Source organism: Lagopus leucura, unplaced genomic scaffold (assembly GCF_019238085.1).
Source record: "Lagopus leucura isolate 7727_CA_CO unplaced genomic scaffold, USGS_WTPT01 Super-Scaffold_100001, whole genome shotgun sequence".
NCBI classification, from domain to species: domain Eukaryota; kingdom Metazoa; phylum Chordata; class Aves; order Galliformes; family Phasianidae; genus Lagopus; species Lagopus leucura.
This window is the reverse complement of record NW_024962262.1, coordinates 65065203-65092029: the sequence shown is the minus strand read 5'-3', so window position 1 is coordinate 65092029 and position 26827 is coordinate 65065203. Positions and strand designations below refer to the sequence as shown.

At 35.7% G+C, this 26827-nt stretch overlaps 1 protein-coding gene across 12 annotated transcripts in view; it reads left to right on the top strand.

Moving 5' to 3' along the window:
• Positions 1 to 26827, top strand: part of DMD (dystrophin) — a 986794-nt gene that overhangs the window by 207689 nt on the left and 752278 nt on the right. For all 12 annotated transcript variants that reach the window (XM_042866635.1, XM_042866641.1, XM_042866633.1 and 9 more), the window contains exon 7: positions 9220 to 9338. In XM_042866635.1, coding sequence (XP_042722569.1) covers positions 9220 to 9338 — 119 coding nt within the window. The remainder of the gene's footprint in view (positions 1 to 9219; positions 9339 to 26827) is intronic.

Below are 26827 nucleotides of genomic sequence, written 5' to 3'. Positions count from 1 at the left end.
TCGAAGTCCTCTAGTGGTTCTGTATACTTGGATTAAGGAAAAGATGCAAGCCAGTCTATTTTAAAGGTCTAGCTGGTGGGACTCATGGCACCACTGGTTTCAAAGAAATACTTATTTTCGAATGTGGAAAGCCTCCTGAACTGCCTTTCATACTTCTGTACCTCTCACCTGAAGAGGATAGACCTGCAAGGCAGCTGACTGCTCCAGATTGTCATTTAAGTTTTTGAACAGGTATGAATATGTTCTATGTAGCAAGAGATAATTGGAATTTAAAAAATATTAGTACAACAAGCCAAGCAATATTTTGTTAGTTGCTAAAAGCCTAAAATAAAATTTTGCTAAATACTTTCAAAAGTACAGTTAGAGACTGTCTTTCAAATTTACTAGTGAAGATCTGCAAGTATTTCCAGAATTTTCACTACCTCAGGTAACTGTTTTTGAATAAACTGTCTGATTAAGGTCACTGCTCTCACAATGATAGCACTTTGTGGAGTCCATGGTTCTACCCTCTTAGATATGTTGTTAAACTGTATCTTGGGTAATGTGCTTGGAGAATTTCATCTTTAACTGGACTCTGTGCATTAAGAACTTCATTCAGAGCTTTGCATTCAGAGTTCAATACATCTACAAAGCTCTCCTACTTTTGTAGTGGTGATTGTTGTTGGGGATAATTTTCCAAGGAAAATCAACCACTTAATTGTATAACAAAAAGCTCATTAACGGACTGATGAGATACATGCAGATAATAATTAGAAGATCATGACATTCTCAAACAAATTCATTTTACTTTGGTAAATACGTGGGTAACATTACGTTTGTTACTACTGAGATGAGTACTCAAAATGATGATATTCCATGGTCAGTGATGCTCTTCATTTGTCATATCAAAGTGTTGGTTTAGATTTGTCTATTAATAACTCATTTGTAGAGCTAATTACTAGCTACATCCTTAGAAGAATGTAGCTTTCTTCAGGCTAATTAATTTTAGAACAGGCATGTGTATTCTCTTTTTGATCATACATACATCTTAGTGTGTTAATTTTAGATGAAAGCTCATGAGAATGCACATTTATTATTATTTTGGGGAAGTAATTAATGGAGTTTAACAAAATCTTTCCCTGGATCTTCCAGAATATAGTTCTATCACTGCACTGTGAGCACTGAGAAGGTGAAAACTTAATGCTTATCCAAGGTTACAGCAAATATAAATGCATCTCTAGGCTCTTTGCATATCACTATTCCTATAAATTACTCTTCAGCAGCTACCGAGAGTTTTAATGTGTTAACAATATGATCATTACAAGCTACTCTTCATTTCATGTGTATGTTATAGATTGTGAAACTGGAAAGTTTTAGTCTGTTTTATGACATTTTGATTTTTCCTTCTGTGTGGTTCACAAAGCACTACAAAGCTTTTCTTTTTTTAAGGGCTTGAAGTAGTCTTTTGCTTTCCCACAAAAACTGTTGAGTAATAATTCCAAATTAAAGCAGTAAATGCCTATGCAGATGCTTCAAGTATTTTATTTGTCATAGGTGACTTTCACTACAAAATGAACAGTCTAGACTTGACATCTAGTGATAAAGTTCCTAGAAGGACATTAATAAATAACAGAAAACTGTCAGATTGTTCCAGCAACAACAACAACAAATAGAATTAGATATATCTCAAAAGAAAAATATTTTAAAAGAACCAGAAAATGGTTATGCTAAAATTACATTGGATTGCTAGTTAGTATTGTAAACTCAAAATCTAAAATCAGTATTATCGCTTGACATTTTAACTATTTTGATATGGCTTTTAGCAAATCAGTTTAGCAGAAGGCCAGAGTTGTCATATGTCTTTTCACTTAGATGTGATATTGGGCTGCCTGTTTCCTAGTGAAGGTATCTGATACTGAAATACTCAAATTGCCTGCTTAAAAATACTGCCTGTCATCACCTGGTGCCTGAAATTAGTACTGACAAATTCCATTCTGTCCAGCTCTATAAAATGACCTCTTGATTCCTAAACAGAGGCTCTTACTTAGTAGTCCTTGGTTTGGGATGCAGATAGGTGCCTCCATCCTACTTAGGCTACCTCAGCACTAGACAACAGTCTAAGTATCTGTAAGTTATATCTTATCCAGTGCTGTCTTCTGTTCAATGCAGAGCTCACTAGTTGTGAATGTTTATTTCCTACTCACTGAAATCTATGCATTTCATTCGGTTTCACTATAACATAGCAGCAGAACATCTTTTTTGCTCATCTTATGTTTGCTGTCATAAATCTTCCATAGCATTCTGCATAGTGAGCCTGCCCTGAGTGGAAATAAAAAGGAATTTCTTTATTGAAGTTTTGTCTCTAGTCTAGGAATTTGGGCAATCTTCTAGGAAACTGCGAGCATGCATTCAGATTCTTGGAGGTACGTCTCTATTAACTCCAAGATGTACTAGTTGTCTTCTTTTGGACTTTGCTAATCACTGAGTTAATCTGCAAATGTCGCAGAGGGAGATTCAATATTCTTTGCAGCCCTGAGTCAGTAATTTTTCAGGTGAGCCTGCTTAATGCTTAATTGCTTAGTGTGTCCTCTGTATTGATTTTCAGTGACGTTGCACTTTATGTTCAGTATGCAGGAGCACTGAATTGGCCTTCAAGATTCAAGATGCAATCAATAAAATAGGTGTGCTAATATACTCTGACTGTTCATCTACTTCTATCCCATAAAAGAATAAACAGCCTTTTGTAAGAAGCCTTGGCAGTTACTTCAGCCAATTTAAAATGCAGGTGCCTACTTCTTATATGCCAGAGTGTCTTGGCTTTGTGCTTACAGTAGATAGTTTGAATTTAAACCTGACAACAGGGGATGATCACCAGGCTACGTGAAACCCCATGTCTCCCACATCATATGCTTTATTAATATTTTGTATTTTAAATACTTAGGATTAAAAGTCATTTAACAGAAACACTCTTGATTGAAGTTCATTTGTTTTCCCTGTTTGATTTTTTTGTTTCTTCAGTTCTGCTCTCCAGAAGTGAGGGAAGATTTCTCTGATACTGTTAGTTATTTCTTCCTGCTGTCTATAGGAATCAGTCCCTTAGAAAGTACAGACATTAAATTTTCCTTACTCATTCTCATTTCATTTGCTTACAAAGACATTGCTTCATAATATTTATATACTGAAGTGCAAAGAATAGTATTTTGGCAGGAAGTAGGAAGTTGTTAGGATCGATTCCTAAATTCTGTGGTTATTCCTGTGGTGAATCTAAACCACACTAGTATTTTAACAGTTAGATTTTTCTTCTAAAAATATTTCAAGCTTTTTTTTTAATAACTGCATCAAAATAAACACTTGACCATGTCCTTATGTATTGCTTCATTTGAAATATTGGCAGACTGCCTAAGTTTTTAAATTGTAGTTTGCTAGAAATAGATTTAATTAACATTCTACTTTCAGAAAACACGACATACAGTGGAGGACGGGAATGGGGTTGAAATTTTAGTTTTGCTGTTCAACTGCAATTTCATGAAAATTAACTGTTTTTCAAACTCTACTTTTCGCAGTTCATAACAGATAATTGAGAATAGTTTTGAAGGAAGCGCGTGTAAACTGTAAAATAGAAAACTTTATAAACTATATTAAGTTCATAGTAATTTTGTATCTTTGATATATCCTTCAACACCTTCCAAGCGTTCATCATCAATTTACAGGCTCTGTAACACGTTTGTTGTACCAACTTTGTGGGTGGTTCCTTCTGAGTGGTGTGGGGAAAGAGAGAAGAGTATCAGGAGGAAGGCAACTGTAGGTAAAATGGGAAATAGTTCTTACGTCTCTTCTTGGTTTTGATGTTACTGCACTCGGAGGGTGTAACTAGCGGTATATTCTATGTGTCCATTTGGTCTTCATAAAGGGAAAAAAACACATCAACCTGTCTTACATCATGTTTGCATTGCTAAATGTCAATTCAATTCAGATGCTGGATAATATTTCAACGTAATTCAAGATAAGTAGTTGTGAAAACATTTGAGAACAAACACTTCAATATGGAAAGCATTATATTCACCGTAAGTGAAGTCAAGGAATAAGCACAATGGAAAGTTGCTGTATTTTGGTCAACCTTCTGTTTCTACAACTGTTACATTTTTTACATCTGCCGTCCGAAAACTTCATAGGCAGTACTAAGTGTAACAGAATCATAGAGTACAACACATTGGAGGGGTCCCAGAAGGACCATTGAGTCCAGCTCCTGGCTTCACACAGGACTACCCAAAAATCAGACCATATATCTGAGAGTGTTGTCCAAACGAGCTTCCTGAACTTCAGCACTCAGGGCTGTGCCCACCGCCTGTGGTGCAGCCCCTTTCCCTGACCCCCAGCCGCCCTCCCCTGACGCAGCTCCATGCCGTTCCCTCGGGCCCTGTCGCTGTCACACAGAGCAGAGCTCAGCGCTGCCCCTCCGCTCCCTGTGAGGAGCTGCAGCCGCCATCAGGCCTCCCCTCAGCTCCTCTGCTCTGCACTGAGCACGCTGAGGGGCCTCAGCTGCTCTCATACATCTTCCCCTCTGGACCCTTCCCCATCTCTGTAGCCCTAGGTTGTCTTTGTTCATGATTCAGTTGCAAAAATCTTAAGGCTGGAGTGAAAACATGAAACACAACCTTTTTGGACAGCCTTGCTAAATTCCCATTAAAAAGTGTGCACAAAACATAAAGTCTCCAACTCAGAAATTCCTTAAAATCCTGAGATGTGGAAGGATTGAAGGCTGTTAATTGGGAGGAGATATTGGCTTAGCATGAGGCGCTAATCTCACCTCGTGTGCTCCCTTTTACTTCAATGAATGATAGTAATGAAAAATTACATGCCTTAATGAAACAAAAACAATCCCATCCCTATCCTGTCATTGGTGATATTTTCATTTTTCTTATCTGATATTTTCAGTGAGGGCTGGTTGGCTTGTTTTTTGTATCTGGGAGATCTTCAGTGAATACTATGGAATTTTATCTGAATGAATATTCTCATGCCGTCTTGAAGGGAATAGAAGTAAGATACGACTGTGAAGCACTAAATACATATAATATGATGAGAGCAGTACTCAGCAGGAAGCTTTCTCTCAATAGACTTTTATCCATCCCTTCTCGTGTTTATGGTTGATTTTTTTTTTTTTTTTTTTTTTTTAAATCAGATATTTCTAATGCTGTTTCTGTTGTTGTTTTTCGAGAGGTTACGTGGAGTAGATGTTCCCATTTGTGTAATCACTGCATCTCTAGGGACATTTAGGCTCTATTCCAATTGCTTTTAATACTGAGCTCAAGAAGCAGTGGAGCGCAGGTCTCTTGATAAAGCTACAAGGGCACATCAGTGAGCTTGAGTTGCAAATATTCAGAATATAAATTCTGGGTATGGTTCTGTGAATGGTATGTTCTGCATTTTACTGGCATAGCAAGGCAGTAGCTGTTAAGTAGAACCATCTCCCTAGGTGTATAAGGATAGGGAGCTTGTAAGAAAAATGGGAAAGGCGTTTTTACTAGAGCCTACAGTGACAAGGTAACAGTTTTGGATTGGATAGGGAAGAAATTGTTGACTTTGAGAATGGTGAGTGAGGCATTGGCACAGGAAGCCCAGAGAAGCTGTGGTTGCTCCAAGCACCACCTGGAAGTGTTCAAGGCCAGGTTGGATGGGGCCCTGAGCAGTCTGAGTGGTAGAAAGTTTATCTGCTCTATTAAGAGGCTGGAAACTAGATAGTCCTGAAGATCTTTTCTGAGCAAAATCTTTCTATGATTACATATTACATTTATATACATAAATGTAGTACAATTACAGTCAAAGCCTTTAAAACTTGCAATGTGTGCTCAATGTGTCATAAATAACGTCAGTGCTATTGTAGCTATTTATCTGGTGGCTAATTGGAGATTGGAGTTCAATATGTTCTCTTTTTTTTTTTTTTTAATGTGTATGCCTTTATATTTCCAGGGAGAGAAGTGAACACTTCCTAGCCATGTCTGCTTTGCTTTACTGCCTGTCACATTGTGAAAAGTGCTTTGAAAAACACAGAGAGAGCAAGTGAAGGCTGAGAATCAGTATTCCATTTGATTTCTATTCTGTTCTATTTCACACCCGCTTAGCCCTATATTTAAAACTCCTTTGCCATTAGTAAACATTCTGTTTCACTGTTGTTTCATGGATTTTTAAGAACTATTTGCAACATACTGCTGTTCTTAATCTTCTAGGCTGTAGTATCCCCTGCAGTCATTCTTGGTCATATTGCCCTGTATATACACAAATCAAAACATCTAGAGACATTATGCCAAGAAGCTGACGTATCAAACTGCCATTATAAGACCATAATCTAGTGATGGAACTGCTGAAATGTGTATGCTAAAGCATTCTTCCAAAAAAGCGACAGTCTGCAGAGTTAGATTACTGCTGGATCAAGGAGAGCTTTTTCTCTCTATCTCTCTCTACATATATACTTAATTTAAGTCCATTTTCTAAGAGCTGAGTTGCTGTAGGTGGCTATATATACCTTTGAGTCAGCTTGCAATCTGTGCTGTCATCTTTTTATTCTTATTTTTATTATATTGAGAAAATACATTATGACACATTTGCCATTGGTTTATTGTAGAGCTCTTGCTACTATTATATTTGTGTCTCAGTTCAAATTTTTTGCCATCTCAAAGAGAGATATACTGAGAAGGTGGATGACACTGAATATCCAAGATACTACTGATGACCATAATTCCAAATGTTCTTGTTCTTGCCCAATGGAATCCAGACTGGTTAGAAGAAACCATGATCTTGGACATAAAATCTTGTCTCAACAAACCAGCTATGATTTTGTGAAAACAGTGTGCTGCTCAGAGGAAGAAATATGACTGGAACTTGAAATCAAACACCCCAAAAAATATTTGGAGGGGGAAGTAGTCCTTCAGATACTTCGGTTTTCTTTCCTTGTCCTAAAAGCTTTTGTCACTGATTTTTTTATATGCGGTAGTCCCTGTAATGTTTGTCCAAGACATCCATGGAGAGCTTTTCAGGAAAATAAGAGCTCTGTCATTACCTTCGCTAATTCTGATGTATGAGCTTAGGCATTCTATGCCATAGGACAGGAGAAAAAAGATAGAAAGAAAAAAAAAAAAAAAGTTAAATTTGAGAGAAAAAGTGAAGAACATCTCTATGACAATATATAGGATGCAGTGTAACAGTGGGTCAAGCCCAACCAGCAATTGAGCAGCTATTTTCTTGCTTTGTGCCCCCGGACAGAGCAGAAAATAGGAAGAGCTAAAGCAAGAAAACTTGTAAGTCAGAAAAATAAATGAAGGAAAGTAGAATGGAAAAGCAAGTGTTGCAAATACAGTCACTCAATACCTCCCACAAGCAGATGGATGCCCAGCCAGTCTCTAAGCAACAGCTGCCTTAGAGGACGAAAACCCAATCTCCTTCTTCCTTTACCTCAGTTCTTCTTGCTGGGCACATTGCATAGTATGGGGTGTCCCTTTGACCAGTTTGGGTCAGCTGTCCTGTCTCCTACTTTCTGCACACATCCAGCTTACATGCAAGAATGTGGAGGGAAGAAAAAGCCTTGATACTGTGTGAGTGCAGCAAAAGAAAAAGAAAAAATGTGTTTTCAATACTGTTTAAACCACCATTCCAAAACACAGTGGACTGCTATGAAGACTGTTAACTCCATCCTATCCAGATACACTACCAGGAGGATGCAAGAAATTGTGCACATGTAATCTGTATTTTGAAAATGCTTGTATTTTGGTACACAAGCCTGTCTCTGAGCTCACAGACTTACTACATCCATGACTAGAGACAGAGATAATAACCCCTTAAGATTCCTCTTCCATCAGCCTCTTGTCTCCAGCAAAATTTAATATTTTGAAATCTTTCTAATGGGGAAAGGAGAAATTAATAGCAGTAGTCTATTCGTAATTAATATTTAAAAACCTCTGCATAAAGAGGCAAAATAGTTTATAAAAACTTAATTGTTATTATGTAAATCACTCCCCTCTCAGAAGAAATTAGGCAGCAAGGGTACATAACTAGGAAATTACTGCTACATAAATATCATTTTTCCTTTGCTCTCTTGAAGTTATTAGAGTCTGATCTACTTAATGTTTTTGCCATCTATTATAACTATAGGACTCACTGTTTAAAATAAACTTTTGAATTTAATAAAAATGTAAGCAAATCATTCGTAACTAATGACAACATTGTAACTTGTTTAGATCATACTTGATTTATCTGTAGGTAAAATTATATATTTATGTGGTTTGTTTTAGAACATTGTGTCAAAATCATAAATAGTGCGCTTGTTTTTTTCATATTATGCATGTTAATTATTGATCACCTGATTAAACTTGCTTTTCGAAAATGCCTGGTAGCAAATTCTGATCCTAATAGGTAATTCTTAGATGAAATGCCAAAGATCATGCTGTATTAACATTATTTATGTTGTAAATACTGCAATTTATAGTACAAGTACTCAGATGTATCTCAGCTGTAATTCAATTTTGCTGGTGCTGTCTTTTCCTGTAAGCACATTTAAATTGTGCTGTAGGCCTTTGGCTCATATCAGCTAAAACCCATGACTGGAGTACAATTTTGTACTCATCTGAAAAGTATGTGTTTTTCTAAAGGTTTTGGTATGAGAAGTGGCATGTGCAGTTATGCTGCATATGTTCCCACATTATGATATGCTGAACCTGTTGGCCAATTTCAATCAGATATAGCAGAGAGTTGGCAATCTCAGCAGCAGTTATGCTCTTAGACTTGTAAAAAACTGGGTACTGGAGAGAGGAGAAAGGCTGCAAAATAAACACAGCAGTTACTTATCCTGCTTGGCTTGCTGGGAGTTAATCTCAGTGTGCACAGCCACAGCACGATTCTTCTCACCCATACACTGAGAGAGAGTGAGCAAACCTGCTGCAGGCATTTTGGGCAGACACGGGACCAGAGCCCAATGGGTAGAAACAACTGGTTGGGGGAATGAGGCTGTAGGCCAGTGGGGCTTAATGACGAATAAGAAAAGTTCTTAATGTGTTGAAGATGAAAATGGATGACACGTTAGAAACCCAGCTTCATTAATTCCAATACTGAACAAATCTGACCAAATACATTCTTCCATTAAGTAAAAAGTAGTACTTGACACTGATGCGTAGCAGAAGAAATATATAATTTAACACTGAAAAAGAAGAAACTTAATTATTTTTTTGTTTTTGTTTTTGTTTTTGTTTTTAGGCCAGACCTGTTTGATTGGAATGCTGTTGCTTCTCAGCAGTCACCTGTGAAACGATTAGACCATGCGTTTAACATAGCCAGGCAACACCTGGGCATAGAGAAGCTCCTTGATCCTGAAGGTCAGTACAAAATGTTCTTTAAGTGGATTATCAATTTTTCATGCATTTGCTTGTAAATCAGCTTTATTTCTTCACACAAATATTTAATATTTTGCAAGATTAAATCATAAACCAAATACAATTTTTTAAAATATACTTTGGTGTTCATTTTGCACTGCTTTAACATAGCATAAGCACTCTCTATTTGTGCAAGCTCTAAAGCAATTTTTTGAGTCCGCAGTTGTAATGTGTACATGTTGATATCAAGGTATCTTGAAAAGAATCTGATTGCTGTTTCAATAATTAGAGCATGCAGATCGTATCTTCTATAGACTCAAACTCTGGATACTTGTATCTAGACATATGAGAATTTTATCTTAATTAATTTTAGCTCCTGATAGTAGATAAAACTTTTTGCTTGAATATTATCTTTACCTAGGCTTGTATTATTTTTCATCAGTGATAATAATGAGAATCAGCTTAACTCAGTCAGAAGTGGCAGGAAAATCCTATCTTCTCTGCTTCCTTATACGGTCATGTTTGAAAAAGTACCCGTTGGTCGTCATCTGTTGTATTTTCTTTTTATGCTCTTATATATATTAATATCATCTTTTTCCATACTGTGATCTGATTTTTTTCAGTTAATTTCCTACAGTTTCCCTATTAAGCCACTAGTTAATCTAGTTTTTAACGTTTGTGGTATTAGTCCTTAGTGGTCTACCTCACAGTGAACTTCTGATATAACAAAAGAGAATTTAACTAAATGTATAACTTGGTCTAAAATCTAGCATTGAATCTCCTAGTGTTTAAATATAGTAGAGTTTGTCTCAAGATTAAACAATAACTTTGTATCCTTTGTATTTACATAAGATAAATATAAGGAAAAATCTATCTGTGTACATAGAAAAAAAGAAAACCAACCCTATTAGAAGTGATGGCTTAATCTAAGACAGTGGTATTTTGCACTGTGTGGAATTAAGAGTAGCATCTTAAGCAAAACTCACAATTGGAGCAGCTAATAAGATTTGAGAGTCAATGATGAGAGCATGTCCTGTGTGCTGTCAAATAGTTCCACTTAAAAAAATATAGTTTATAAACTCCGGATGAGATTGAAGTTCAAAAATCGGCTGCACAGTGGAGTAGATAGAGTAGCAGTAATTGGTTGAACATCTTAAAACAGTTTAATGAAGAAATTATTTTCTGGATGCAGAAATTACTTTCAATTAGTGCACATTTTATTCTGCTTTGGCAAAGATAGCTGCAGTTGTTTAGCCAACAGCTGAAAAACTCTTAAACATTGGTTGTTTTCCAAATGCCTGCTGTAATTATTTGCTATTCAAATCTGTAAATTGTGGTGCTTGCCACCTATTTTTTTCATTCCAAATTGAAAAATAAAAAATAAAATAAAGCAAGCCTTTGAAAAACAACAGTTAGTTCTGTATCTACTTGAAAATCCCTGAGAATCTGTGCAACTGTAACAGTTTTGTTCAGCAGTACCTTATGTTTATCAGTCTTTTAAAAAATACCCAAAATTGTTTCTAGACTAAAAAATAGAATTACTGGTGCACCAGCCAGTGGAAAATCTTTTTCTTTTAAGATTCCAGTGTTCTACTTATGTAATTTTAAATTGTGTATATATGTCAGGACTCCTAATTTGAGATTAAAATATCTTTAATAGCAGATTGTGTGACAATGTTTTGTTCTCTATTGGCTTACTAAAGGCTGAAATGCATTTTTATTTATAAGTTTTAATTTGGAACTTCTATGTGCTTGCTGGAATTACTAATTCATTATTTTCTAGGTGTAAGTATCACTTCTGATTAAACTTTTTTTTTTTTTTTTTTTTTTCTGTATTGACAAGGTTATGTGCAGTTTTTTAGTCAAGCACTGAAAAACTCTTTACGGTGGTGGCTTAAGAAAGTTCAACCAGTATTAATAGGAGCGGAAAGAGACTTTGCAGTTGGTGAACCTTTATTTTGACATAACTTAATATTTGTCAAAGCATCACACATGAGTGTTTGTGAACACTTAAAAAAAAATAAATAAATAAATCTTCACTCCATTTACAGACTTCGAGAATCTTCAAAGCTGCAATTCAATAAGCCCTGATCTTTGGTAGGTTCTACTCATACGGTAATCAAGAAGAAAGGTGTCTGGTTTGTGTTTTTTGTTTTTCATTTTTATTTTTATTTTTTTAAAGTTTCTGATGATTTACAGACACACCCCCAAACCAATGACTAAGGATTACCAATGAGTAGCAATCACATTTTGTAAAGTAAATATTTTTATTTGATCAAGGACTGATTTTCTGGATTATAAATGAAGTTGTAGGTTTTTTTCTGAGGTTGCTAATATTCTAAGCCCACCCCATAAGAAGCTGTCTGTTTGTTTCTGAGGCTGTTGATGTTTTAAATCTTTCTCATGAGCAGCTATTAGAACATTTCAGAATTTTATTTCCATTTTGAATACATTAATAGATGAGATATGGACCACATTTTAAGTGAGAATTTCTGTATTTTGCCTCATACAGAGTTCGTAGTTCTTGCTGTTTTCCTCACATGTATTAACTCGTAGGAACATTTCTTCTGTTCTATTGAAATGGTAGGCCATGCTTTAAATAACACTTTCTACATCAGCTGTGTATTTTAAAGTGGGAAGCCTACTTAGTTTTTAAGCATTTAAACTTAAGAAAACCTACAATACTCATTTGTAGTTATACTGAGGATGCACGTCTTAAAATATGGAGCAGAGTAAAATATTTCTTCTACCCTTTCATCTTTATAATAAATTCTTACTTATATACATATTCTTAAAGTAGTTTGATAAAATTGGAATGTTGACATTATATCATGTCTATGAAGTTTTATAATGTCTTCACAGTTTATATAACATTACCTTAATAACTTCCTCTTAAAAATAGCAAGCTGTATATTTCATCTAAATAAAATTAATATTCAGTTAATGAGAATCTTTTCTCACAACTATCTGAAGTTACTGCTTGATGCCAATTCCAAAAATAGGCTATGTATCCAGCATGCAATAAATCCTATGGAGTTATTCTGCAGTCAGAATTTTCGTACTACTAGGGAAGAGGAGCAAACAAACTTGTCTAAAAGAATAAGATATGTAGTTAGGAACTTTATTCAGACAGTTTATAGGAATGCTGGCCACATTCCAGAGCAAAAAAAAAATTAAAGATACTTTAACTGTCAATGTGGGTGGGTTGGTATTTTTTCTTCTGATGTATAGAAGGCATATAGGGACAGGTTTTCTTCCTCTTCTGTTATGGAAAAGCTATGAAGAAATCAACTCTTTCTTCTTGACTGAGTCTTTGTTCATTATGTTTGGTGCTCACTAAGGAAGTGAGGAAAGATAAAAAGCAGAGAGGGAAGGTGTGGAGGAAAGTAATGGAACGTAGAAAGTGTTATTTAGAAGACTTAATGAAGATCTATACACAAGAGGGCAGGATTTGAAAGGACTAATGTTTTTGCAAATTGAACTTCCGAGGTCAGAGTGTACCTACATAACTCAGAGTGGCCTTTTGTTGTAAGACATTTATGATGATGCAGCTGAGATGATTAAAATCTTGATAATGCTCTCTGTGACCCTTTCAAAGGAGAAGAAAAAAAAAAAAAAGTGTTATTTCATTTTGGTTACTCAGAATCTGTATTTGTGGGCATTCAGTTATCTCTCATTCAACTCAAAATACCTTGCAACAGACATTGTCAGAAACAGGTTGTTTTAAAACAGTGATTTCTGTTCAAATTTGGATGACAAATGGAAAAACAGCAACACCAAGATTACTCTCAATACTGCTAAGGAAAATAAGTTTTTTCACAGCTGAGTGATGACTGTTGTGGGATTTGCAATATAAGTTACAGTTGCTGATTTTTTGAGAAGATTTCAGTGGATCATTTGCAATGTAAATAACAGATTGTTAGTCACAGACTGTTCTCAAAGTATTTTAGTTATAAGGTTCTGTTAACATTTTTCTTTTATGGTTTGGAAACTGGAAAAGCATTGTCTTCAGCTCCCTATGTTTCTCTCTCATTATTCTGAATTATTGTTAATTATGAGAAATAAGAGGGACGGTGGTATTTGCTGTCTTTGCTGATAAGAGTTTACTTGGGCTAATATTAGAAAAAGACAAAATATCTTAAGCAAATGGACTAAAGGATGATAACATCAGTAATTATAACTCATACATGGAAGTTTTAATAGCTTTGATCAAGCTGTTAAGATTAATCTGTACCTTTTAATAATGTCTAATTACCTGGAGTTTTCTCTTTTAGTAGTTAACTGTTTATTCATGATCGTTTTCTCTGATTGCAGTTCTGGAGGGGCTCAATTCTTATATCCGTCTATGAACTTCAGAAAATACACTAAGGGTGTTTGCTTACTGTCTCTCCAGTATGCCCTTTTTCAAGTAATACTGTTATATTACAGTGACCCATTATGTGTGTCGCAGGGGAATTTCACTATAGGCTAATAGAGACTCCAATATCTCAGGTTAATAAAAAAGATTCATATTCCATGTTCTGTGCTTTCTTTGTATTTCTGAACTTGCATAGGTTTGTGAAATGTATTTTCAGATGCCACGGGAATGAGGAAAACCTTGAATATTATCATTTCCTCCATTCATGAGTTTTATTTTTTTAAGTGTATACTAGCAGAAAGAATAAGTGTAACTATTTTTTAAGTGTAATTCAGTAAGCATTTTTCTCTTTGCACTACCTTATATATTGGGGTGAAAAATAGCTCTGGTGTTAGTTTTGTCAGAGAGGAAAGCTTTTCTTTTTCTTAAGCATCTTTTCAAATACACTCAAGTACAATAAAGGACAAGTAAACAACTTGTGTAGTAATTTGATGGTCTTGGTTTTATACCGAACTTTACCATTGGTCTTAAATAGTTGTTCCTCTGGCGCATAATTTCAATATTCAAGTGAGTTCCAGGAAGTTAAGGCAAATATTCAGATTAATTAACATCCAACTTTGTTATGAAATGTTTGCAATAGTTTGTCAGATACTACATGGTATAGGAACATCAATTTTCTTCTCATTTGAGCATGGTAATTAAACATTTGGACAGTGGCGTAGCGATCTGTGAATTGATGCCTGGCTTTGAGGCACAGACAGTATCATACGGTAGAGAAAAGGAAGACCTGCCAATAATGCCAAACGCTCTCTTCTACACATACAGCTGCTGGAGAAAAAAGGTCCTTCTGGAACCTCATACGTTGTATAGTAGCAGTTTTCAGTGACAAAGCTTGTTGCATTTTGTGTAGCAAAATATGCTAGTGGTGCTTTGGGAATAAAAGAGGGATCACACAAAGAAGTGTTCTCTCCAAAACTGAATTTGGGAGCTGTGTCTCATTTCCTCTTAAAACAGCTGAGTATGGTAGCAATGGCAGCAGCAGCAAGAAGTGAAGTGTCTGCATGCTCACTTCTAGCAATAAACATGTAATTCTTTAGTTAATGAACTAAAGAACTAGTGCTTGCTGTCATTTTTCTGCATCTTGTCTTGTTTGTGCTGGCCTTGTAATAAATAAACTCTGAAGTTTTGTGATGACATTTCTGCTGTTCTTTTTAGGTGAAGCAATTATCTAGTTTTTTATGCTTTACTGTGTAGCCTGATTAAAAACATCATTTAATCTCTCTCAGTCATATTTTCTGTATTTTTCCTTAATTTGCACTGATGACATGAGGTTTTGGCACCATTATTAAGTGATAATGAGACTCAGTTTTCCATTTGATAACTTTTTTGTTTGATCTTGACTTTGCATACTTCTGTATCTCATCATACCTATAGTACAGAGAAGAGGAGAAAAACATCCTGTCAGAACTGTAGTTCACCAAGTCATTAACCCTGTCTATACCCAGTAGTATACAGTGGTAATACTGTTTTCTTGTTCATCTTTTCGCCCTTTCTGACATGGCTTGTGCCAAGGGAGAAGATATTAGTTTTATATCCCATCCTAAATTTTAGTGATGTTCTCCCTAGTATACTGTCAGTATGCATTTAAAAAAAAAAAAAAAAAAAAAAAGGGGGGGGGGGGGGGGGAAGAGAGAGGTGACAGAAACTGTTTTTCATATAATGTTTTTGGAATAGTCAAGTTAAATGCTGTTTAGAACTTGGAAATCATTACTTCAGTTGCACAAAAAAAACCAAACTTTGTGATTATTAGAAAATAAAACGATTGTTTTCTTCACTCCAGTTCTGAAATCTTGGAAAACTTTTGGTTTATTAAGAAGTTTATTGAATTCAAAGTGATAAAGTTACTTGTTCTGAGGCATTGTTGCTGGACTGTATCTCTAGATATTTGGACTGGTTTAGGTGAAGAGTTTCCACTTAAACTACTGCCACTTATTACTAGCTGTAAACTCTAAACTACAAATGCGTTATGATGTCTGGTGTCTGTTACATAGCTACTTTGAAAAGTAAACATAAATCTGCTCAAGTGTTCAATCCTTTTACAAATCCTGTGGTCTATCCTATTACAAGTTCAATGGACATATATTATTCAAAACAGTGTAATATGGTTGTTACAGTTGGAAAGATTAATGCAGTGGAAAGGTGATAGAAGAATGCAGTGGCAAAAGGGACTAACAGGGAAAGAACGTTCACCTGTCTCCAAAGATCTAGGCTCATGGGAAAACTCCATAAGGGAGGGATCTCCAACCAGATATCCTTTTCTTGAGGCAGTCAGCCCTTAAGTGAGGTCTAGGAGAGGTGGAGTCCCGGTCTGAACCACTGATTTATCACCTGGGGAAAGGACCAGCTCAGCCCTGGGAGTACAGGTAAAGGAAATTCATCTGTGTGACCAGAAGGGGTGGAGTCTGGCTCCACCTCTCCTAGGTCCCATGTAAGGGATTTCTGGAGATCCTTCCTTTTGGAGTTTTCTAGTGTGAGCCTAGGACATGGGTGAGCATTTCATTTTCGTTGTCTTTCTACCACAGTAATATTTCTAACTATAAACCTGTAAAATACCATCTTAACCACGCCAATCTGCTTAGTGTACATTTATTAATTGTACACTTCCTCATCAAAATGTGAACAAATGATTTATCCAGAGGCCATGTGTCAATCAAGAATTTTTTACGTTTTAATGGTAGTAAATTATTGGAATTATTATACTGCATTAGGAGATTCAAAATAAAAACAGACATTTCCTCATATAACCAGGAAAATTTTAAGTATCTGGGATTTAATTTGGTGGAAATACATACGTTACAGAACAAATAAGATTTTTTTTGCAGTGGATTTGTGGATTATAATATTGCATGAAGTTATGAACTTGACTTACGAAGAGCTCTCTATTAATTTGCATTACTGCTATTATTGTATATAGTTTTCAAGTCAACCATTGTATTCCTGAAGTTATATGTTCTGAATTATTTACATCTGATTATTAAATCAAAAATAAAGCAAAAAAAAAGAAGTTAGGAAACATTGCTTTTTATGGTTATTACATTGACTCATGTGTAAGATCTTTGTGTATAAATATTTGTACTAAATACGCAGTTTTACAAGACTAAACTGAAAAAAGAAGAAAACAGGTTTGTGGCATGAGTTGAATAATACATGCGTGTAGCATTACTCTATTAAAGACTGACTAAATGCTTCTATGAGATTATAGTAATATAAATGTTACAAAATCTAAGTGTGCATGTGTTTCTGCTGCTGTCTTCATATTTACAGATAATAATCATGTTAGCTCTGGATTTTTAGTGATGGTATAATTCGGGCTTCCCATTATACATTTTTGTAGAACCATTTCATAGCTTATGGCAGTGCTGCTCTTAATGGCAGTAAGGTTCAGCCTTACCATTCTTCATATAATCAGTGACATAGTGTGAAAAGTCTTCCCTCATTTTCTGCCTGTTTTGACCATCTTCTTCCAAGTTAAGAAGGGACAGAGACAGTCTATTCCATTGAGCTGCAGGTAGGATTTGGGATGATGGGAAACTGGGTTGCAGTATCAGTGTTCTTGCTTGAATCTCATGAAGAAACTAGGAGTTGCAATAGTCCCATGAATACACAGAAGGAGTTTCATACGCTTGGGGTCTGGTTTTTGATTTTTTTTTTTCCAACTTTTCTGTGTTTATCTCATCACATACCCACAGAACACACAGACATCAGAAATTGCAATATTCTAAATACTCTATTTTCTACTGCTAATTCTAAAGGTTGCAACCTCATCCTGATCAAGCAGACCCTCTCTAATGCTTTGTCCTTTGTCTCTGTGTTCTCTATCCTGTTTTGTTGTTTTGTTGTTTTGTTGTTTTTTTTGTTTTGTTTTTCTGACTTCTTTCTGAATGTTTGGCTTTGTATTAATATTCTGCAGTTGCATTGCCTCAGACATGCCTGTCAAATTGTAATCATTAGTCTGTTCTGACAAATAATCGCATAGGTTTATTTGCTGCCATATCACATTCTGTGTAATTTTCTGTTCATCATTACTCATACTGTATTTCAGCATTGTTTCCCAAATAAATCATTTCTGTAAGTGAATTAAAATATTCAACCAGGTTGAATCTTGTGCTATTTCCTTCCCAATTTCTCATGTGTTTTAATTGTTTAGGTATCACATCATCCACTGGGACTTGCTATGCCCCTAATCCATACTTTAAGCAACAATTAATAATGTTTGTTTGTAGCGTGCTTAATTTTTTAGCTCTGCAATTTAATTAATGAAGCCCTTTGGAATTATGTGCATAGTTCTTGGTTGCTCAGAAAAATCACTAGTGGAAGACAACTGAGGAAATATCAATTAGAATAGAGTTACATTGACTGATGCATCAATAAAGAGAATGAAATATGTATTATGTTGGTCTTAAAATGCCAAAGGAAGAAGGGAGATTTGTTTTTTAGGTGAATGCTAAATATATAATTGGGCAAGTTTCTAGTGGTGTGTAGCAGCACACACAATTGTTACTAGATATTTTCTCACATCAGAATTTAACTTGATGGGAAAGAAATGTAGTCGCTAAGCCAACAAAAACTCAATTTCACTTTAAGTAAGGACATCTATTTATTAGAATAAATTAGAAATAAAAATAAATTAGAAATAAATAAATTAGAATTAAATATAGAATTAACAGATTTTAACCTACTTACTGGAAATAAATAGTTGTTTTTCCAGCTATGAATAGTTCCAGGTCAAAGCATCCTACTTTGATCTTAGAATCTCAGTTACTATAATATTTCCATAATGTATACCTTTAGAACTATAATACTATATGATAAATTTAGTGTATATAATTTACAAATAAACAAGTCTGATATCAGAAATCATTCATGTAAAGGAAGTTCACATCAAGAAGTGTAGGTTATGAGGTGAGATTTGGAGCTTAATACTCTAAGTAAAAAGATTAAAGCAGAAGAAGATTTCATGTTAAAATTCACTGAGATACTATTAGGTCCCTTCACATCCTTCAGTTTTTAGGTAGCTAAAAGATTCAAATTATTTATTAACACATAAACAACTGGTGATATTACACTGGAAAGCTGAAGTACATAGGCCACTATTTGCCTGGACATTAATTTGGATCAGAAAAGCTGCCAGAGAGACTGCAGAATTTTCAAAAAAAAATTCATACAGATATCTTGAGGCTTCTAGATTTTTTTAAAAAATCGGATTATAAATGGAAGGATGATTAAGAGGTTTACTTGCTAGGGATGAATGATGTTAACTGATTACACGTTCATTAGAAATCTCTAGATGCAAAATGAAATTGAAGGGAAGGGATGCTGTTGACTTAGATTCCTCTTTGAGGCCTGTTGTCCCCACAAGTCTCTTGAGTTTAGGAAATACCTTAAATGGCATAAGACAGAATCTAAGATATGTGTCTCTCATATTCCAAGTTTGTACATTATAGAAAACAGCATATTTTAAGAACTTATGGCTAAGATGAAGTACTAATAGTTCTTTTAATCCTGCTTTTTAAACCAATGTTTGCAAGCTATGGGAAGTTTTTAAGCTGAAGAATTCTTGGTTGCTTTTGTTATTCTCATGCTAAATAATGAGTGCTGAGGGGAAAAAGTAGATTAATTATAGATTGGAATGTTTTAGTGGGAAATAGGTTATGATAATTGCCAGGGAAGGAGAGAAATGGAAGTGCTGACAGTCACTTAATATCTCAAGTTATTTAACTTCAGCAGCTGAATGAGTCTGAGTAAAAGTTTTGACCCAGAAGGTATGATTAGTAACCTATAAATTTTTTCTTTAATCAAAATCATCTAGTGAAAATAAAATTCAGCTTGCTTTAAAGTGCTTTTAGTGCCTGGTAATAAAGAAGTGCTCCACTTGGTAAGTTCCTTTTGGATGAAAAACTCTCAGTACTGTGAAAATTCATTTATTTGCTACATTATAAACTGTCTCAACAAAAGGAAGATTAACAAAAATCTCTTGCTTCAGAGCATGAAAAATTATATCTAATAAAAGCCAAAGAAGGAAAAACCCCAAATATTTGCATACTTCCTTATTCTTTATTTCTGCTATGGGCCAGATCATAGAACCTTATCATTCAAAGAAAGTGAGTTTTCAATCAAAAATAATTTTCTCAATTTCAGTACAGATGGCAAAGTTGTCTCAAATTTAAAATTCTCAAAAGGATCAAGAAGAGCACTTCTTAAAGCTATTTGGAGCATGAATACTGTGTCAATTGAAAGAACTATTTAATTGGAATGATAGCCCAATGAGAGTGGCTTTTGTTGTTAAAACTTTCTGAAAGTTAGACATCAGATAAAAGGTTTTGTGGCCCTGGGTGTGAAAAAAGCAATAGCTTCTGGTTAACTCTAATATATAGGTGTTGGGACATTTCTGTGAAATGGAGGCAATACTGTCTGACTTTGCAGGGTTGTAATAATAACAAAGCTGTCACTTAGTGTTGGGATGTGTACAGGTGTTTCTCTTTTAAAAGTAATAAAATATTTCTCTTTTCCAAGCACTGTGATAACATGCGAGAACTGATAATCTCAATTGCTAGTTCTTGCCTTTAATAGGGCAGTTACTTTGGGAACCTTGCATCAGCCAGTAAGTTATGAGTGGGATGCATGACAAAAGTGACCATTTCATTGAGCTATTGACTTTAAGCAAGTCAGTAGCAGTCTCCTGTAGGAGTACTTACTCCCACCTTCAGCAGGCCATCTGCCCTGTGACAGAAAGAAATCCAGAAATCTGTGATAAGTTCATGATCCGTGCAAACCATAGCCCCTGTAGTTAAGAAGATGGAGCCTTCAGTTAAAAAGACAAATGCTGGTTCTTGTATTTTGTTTGGGTGAGCCCAAGTGAGAACTTGGTTCCAGTTTGCCAGTTATCATTTACTTCTAAGGCAGAAAAGGAGGTTGCACTGCCTCTACTTAAATTTGATTAAACTATCTTGCTATGAATCATGCAAGATGTGGGTGCAGCCGTGCAAATAGCCTGACTCGTTGTCATGCAAGATCCACTAGAAAAGAATTAGTCTGTTGTTTCATTGGCAGGCAAAGAGAGGAGGCATAATTTCTACTGAAATACACTAATTTGTCTTTAAAACTGACTTTGTTCTCTCCAGTTATGAAAACAGTGACAATTGTCATAGCCAGAAAAAAAGAAAATTTAAGTTGAAACATCCTATTAAGAAACTGAAGATACACACATGAAAGTTTTGACTAAAATTCTATAACAAGCTTTATCACTAGATCAGATTGGAATATCTGAGGTCACTTCCTGGATTCTGTATTCAGAAAAGAATCCAAGTTCTTAAGTTACCTAAAAAGGTGTGGTTAGCTTTCAGTTTTTTGTTGTTCCTTTTATTTGATTGTTTTCTGCATGCACGTGTTTTTGTGCAGGGGGAGGGAGGCAGGGTGTTGTTTGTTTTGGTTTATTTTGTTTTCTTTAGAATGAGTTGAATCAAGTTCTAAAAGTGAATAACAACTATGAAATGATGCATTCTGGTTTTGACCTTATTTGATGGTATTCATCCACTTGCTTAAATCTAGCTTTCCATGAGATGTATCCCAGCCTGTAAGTGTAGCTGTCTGAAAATGGCCATGCAAGTTAACTCTTTTTTTATTTATTCTCATTGTCAGCTGACATTCTTCTATAGTGGAACATTATATGTTAAGTGGTTTCCTTACCATCTCAGTGTATTTATGTTAATACTTCAGATGAGATTTTCTGTGCACTGTAGTGGCTTTCTTTTACTGATCATAAACAATACTTTCAGAGGGAAACTTCTTTTCTCAATAGGAGAGTATTACTTTTTTATTGATTCCAAGGAGAACACACAGGAATCTAGAAAGGTGAGAAAAAAAAGCATCATCCATCCTCAGTCCTTATGTTTTTTAGATATTTAATAAAGTTTAGAAGGCAGGTCTAGAAGAGAAATTTATTCAGTTTTTCTCTTTTTTTTTTTCCCCTGTTTTACTAGCTTCACAATTCAGTATTGAAATAGAAAGAAGCAGTATTGTTGTCTTCTTAGAAGGTGATGCATTTAGTAGTTTTCTGATCTTTCTGGAGATTATTTCCTCTGTAATTAGGACAGAAGCTGTTTCCAAATTCACTAGGAAGTTTTTAGTTTATTGTTGGAGACAACATTCAGTGGCTTCATTTTACCAATATACTTTAACAAGTCTTGACCTAAGCAGAAAAATCATAATTTAGATGATATTTATGACATAGTTGTTTTCCTCTAATACTTTCCTTCATTTCCACCTATTAATTTTTAAGCTGATGGCTTTATGAACAGGCATTTTTATGGAAGATACCTTCTAGGAGCTAGATGAAAAAGAGCAGCCCCAAAATTGATTATTCATTTGATAGGAAAAATAACATTTACTTTTCAGTAGGTACTTGTGGGCAGTACTTGGTGTGGGTGATACGTGGACTAAGGTGGGTGGTAGTTGCAGGGGGTGGTTCTGGGTGGTGTTTAATGGGTCATGGGGCAGTCATGTGTCACGGTATACAGGTAGTTGTTGTGCAGCAATAAATCAGCATTTGAGCTACACCCTATGGCGTGTGTCTCCTGTGTCCCTGTGCCAGATGGTGGTGCAGATGATAAGGGCACTGATGAGAGCATTGTGGACTGGGCTGGAATTGCGTGGAGGTTTGCAACAGTACTGAAAGGTATTCGTAACCATGAATACCAGTTAACTTCAATTGTAGCTTTCAGCTGGAATCTATCACTGTTGGAATGGCATGGCACTACTTCAATTAAAAATAAATATATATATATTTTTACTTAAGATTTTCTTGTTTCTTTATAGCTTGCTAAAATTTTCAGGGGAGTTTTTTTCTTTCATACAGATTCTTGCAGTAGGCAGGCTGTTAGTTGTCTTCTGCTAGTTTTGATTACTCTCTATATAAAATTCTCTCCTATTATTCAGAGCAGCATTATACAGACATAGCCAGAAAATATGCTTTATGAAGTAGCACATTAAACCCCTCTGAAGATATTATTTTTGAGATGTTACTTTTAGGATTTACTCTGCCAAACAGTAGCTATATCAAAAATCAATTTGAACTACTGAAAAACAATTTCATCCATAACCAAAGCAATTCTTTGAATGAGAACAATGAAGAGAAGGAAAAAAAAACAAAAAAAACACTTTATTTGTTCCCCTTCTTGAAAGAATACAGTAACAGATACAGACATAATAATCTGAATCAGATGAATCAGCTGTAGTATTTAAATAATCTGACTTTAGAGGAAAAGGACTGATGCTCCTGAAATCATTTCCTAGTCACCCAGCAATAAGGAAGTTGCACTGGTGTGCATTGGCTGTGAGGAAGGCCACTGCTCTCTGAAATGGCTTCTGACCTTTTTCTTCCCCTCACCTATCCCCCTTCATGAAAACAGAACTTGACTGCATTCTGGAAATCTAACTTGATGATTGCATAGTTTTTCTTAAAGAATAAAATGCGAATTTTAAAGAAGTTTCTATGAAGTTAGAAAAGTTTAATATTTTTACTATTATACACTGCCACGATTACAATTATAGCATTGGGGTCACTGGTACCTCCGGCATAAAAGTTACTTAAATAGAAGAGATATTTAAAGAAGTGTATAACCAATGAATATACAGATGTTACAGTTAAGAAATATACAAGAGAGTTTGGCTAAGCAGGTTATTACACCAAAAAAGAATAGATAGAGGGCTTCTATTGTCCTGGGCTCACTAGAAAACTCCAAAAGGAGGGATCTCCAGAAGAAGATTCTTACCTACTGGTAGCCAGCTCTTAAATAGGTCTAGGAGAGATGGAGCCAGGCTCCATCCCTTCCAGCAGCACAGGTGAATTGCCTTCACCTGTGCTCCCAGGGCTGACTCATTGTTTGCCTCGGGTGATCAACCAGAGGTTCATGCTGTGACTCAGCAGTTCCCATACAACAAGAGTACTTGTATCAACAGGGAAAGTACGATGCCACCAGTTACCTTGAATTTGAATATATTTAGGCCATGCAGGGTGGTTCTTGGCATTTTTTTTTTTGCCAGCCCTGCATGCTTCTCTGAACTTGATGAAAAATCACTTCTGGTCAAGTACTTGCTGTATGACTTCTCTGGGAGTCACATTCTAATAGTGCCTGAACGTTTCAAGTTTCGACATTAGTCACTGTTTTAATACCTACAGAGTTTAACTGAGAGGAATTGAAATCATTCTGTGTTACAGTGTCATCTTACTGTGCCATCCTCTCTGACTTTGTTAAAACAAAATTCAGGGCTACAGTAAGTAAAAGGGTGAGATAGAAGGAGTGGGGAAAAGGAAAGGCTGAAGGTGGCAAGGAGCAGCAGAGAGAAACCACTGTGCACTGAATCTGATTTCCTAGGCTCCCAGGCTGCTGCTTGTCTCATGGGAGGAACTGGCAATAGATGAAGAGCAGAAGTGTAGATAAGGAAAGGGGGAAGAAAGCTTAAAGTGAGCTGAGCCTGGAAGTGAAGTTGGGTCTGGAAGAGCAAGAAGAAAGGTGTTTTTCCATGTGTTTAAATGTCTTATTTCCCAATATTGGGATCAGTGATTAGATGTTAAGGTTATGTTTAGAGTTTATGTTTATGTTAATTTGCAATAAATTAACTTAAATTCCCTAGGTTATGTCAGTTTTGCCTGCAGCAATAACTGGTGAGTGATTTCTGTGTCTCTGTTTTGACCCAGGATTTTTGTCTCATTCATTTTTCTTTTTTTTGTTTTCCTGTTTGTTTTTTTTTTTTCCTCCTGCCCCATGGAAGTGAATGAGTTGCCCTGTGGGGCATGACTGTCCCAGTGTTACAGAACTAAACATAAATGTGAGCTAAATTATGAGTCAGATAATGATCTACCATTAAAGCCTCTTTTTGGAGCTGTCTCACTACATACATAATGATCAAAGATTTTCTTGGTGTGTGCCTTTTTAAGAGGAAGTCTGGATTTTGCTCTCTACCCTAGATGCATGTTTATTATGCAGTTTAGTTACTTGATCAGTGGAGAATCTGGGAAAATCTTTACTTTTTTGAAAATGTGATTCATTTCCAGCTATGTTGTTGCTATAGGAAACAGATACTTCCATTCATACAGTGCATGTTGATAAGTTTTATATTAATCTCAATAAATTATATAATCACTTATCCCTTGTTCTTCCAGGAAGCTGTCTGAAATGAGATGGTTATCAGTGCCTGGATGATTTGTAGTTGGCAGTGACCCCCCAAAGGCAAGAAATGTAAAAGCAGCATTGTTATGCTTGGGAACAGAGGTCACGAGTGCAATTACATTTCAATCATGTATGGCTCTGAAGGTTTTTTTTTAGAATTTGCTCCATCAGTGCATGCACAGCCCACAAGGCCATAATTGAATAAAATCTATTTAATTGAATTAAACTGGAGATTATGAGATAATGGTGCTTGTGCAGCCTTTGTTTACTCTTCGGATTGAGCTGCTGTAAACCTGTATTCCAGTGCTTGTGATCACAGAGGAGAACCACTGTTAGATTGCCTTCAGGAGGTTATGTCCTTCAGAAGCACAAATCTCAAGATTCATGTCAATAAATCGATGCATTGGAGTTGGATCTTTCTGCTTGTAAGGAGTGAAATATGATTGCTTGCAGGAGCAAACTTCCAGTAAAGTATAAGAGAAGCTAGAAGACTTCAAAAAAATTGTAGCTTGAGGATGGATGAAAGACTGTCTAAAGATCACATGCATTGCTCCTTTATGGACCCTACTTGCTTATTCATTCCCAGTGTCACTAACAATAATGTTCTACTAATCAAGATTTTTGTGCCTGAATTTTAGGGAAAATGATTCAATTGTGAAACTAGAAATGGAATTTAATAGACTTTTCTAATGAGAAATTGTGTGTGGAAACAACGGGTAGCTTAAGGTTATTAATATGCATTGAATTCCACTGAGTAATATGAATGGATGTCATAACAGAAAATATCCAGAATAGCTGAACTTCATCATGCCTTTCTCAGCTTACATTTGTCAGTTCTAGCACTGTGTTTTGTCTGCACTTGTCTTTAAACTGTTCCTGAGTATTAGGAATGGAAAACAGATAAGGAACATTCCAAATGTTGTACCTATAGTGCAGGTTTATGAATTTATCTAAGCATTAGTAATTACTATATAAAAAGTTAAAAATAAGTATCTGGATGGCCTGACCTATGAATTTGAGACTGACCTCATCTTTTTACCTTCAGCGCTGTGTGAACTAATAATTGTGTAGGTGAAGCATTTGTTGTACAATCATTTCGGTTTGATGCACTGAGTATTTCTTACACTCTGACATCTCTGTCAAAAAGTCATGATATTTGAGGAGAGTTCCTGTAGTCTGTGAAAAGGCAATGTTACAACTTTCTTCAGAAAAGAAAGGCAACTGCAGTCTGGTCGGCCTCTACCCTCTAATCACAAAGAATTATCACAAGGAGCAGTTCTGGAAATTGTCCAGATGCATGATGGATAAGCAGCGGATGGGAAGCAGCATATTTTAGGAGTAGAAAGCTGTGTCTGGCCATCCCAGTTGTCTTTGATGTGGTGACTAGTGGATAAGGGGATTATTATTTACCTTGATTCTGTCAAGACTTCCGTTGTATCCTTATTTAAGCATCAGAGAGATGTGAATGGAAAAGTGGCTGGGCTCCAGGTTTCATAGCATTGTGAACAGTGGTACAAAATCCACAGGTGGCTAGTTACAAGCAATACTCCTGTGGGTGGAGAGAGGGCCTGACACTGTTCTAATGCCTTTAGTAAAAACCCAGATGGTAGAAGGGAGTACAGTTCTGTAAGTCTGCAGGTAATTCACGGATGATTGGCAGATTGCCCTTACAGCAAGGAAGTCCAGCTGTCTGTATCCTGGACTGTATTAGTAAGAATGTAGCCAGCAGGTTGATGTAAGTGATTCCTACTCTCAATTCATCACTTGTAAGACTACTTCCAGGATACTGTGACCAATTTGACTTCCTCTAATGCAATAACAACAAGAGAAATCAAGGATACACTGAAACAGATCCACAGAGGGCCCTGCAAGCTGTTCAGGATAATGTTGAGTGCGTGTGGGATACA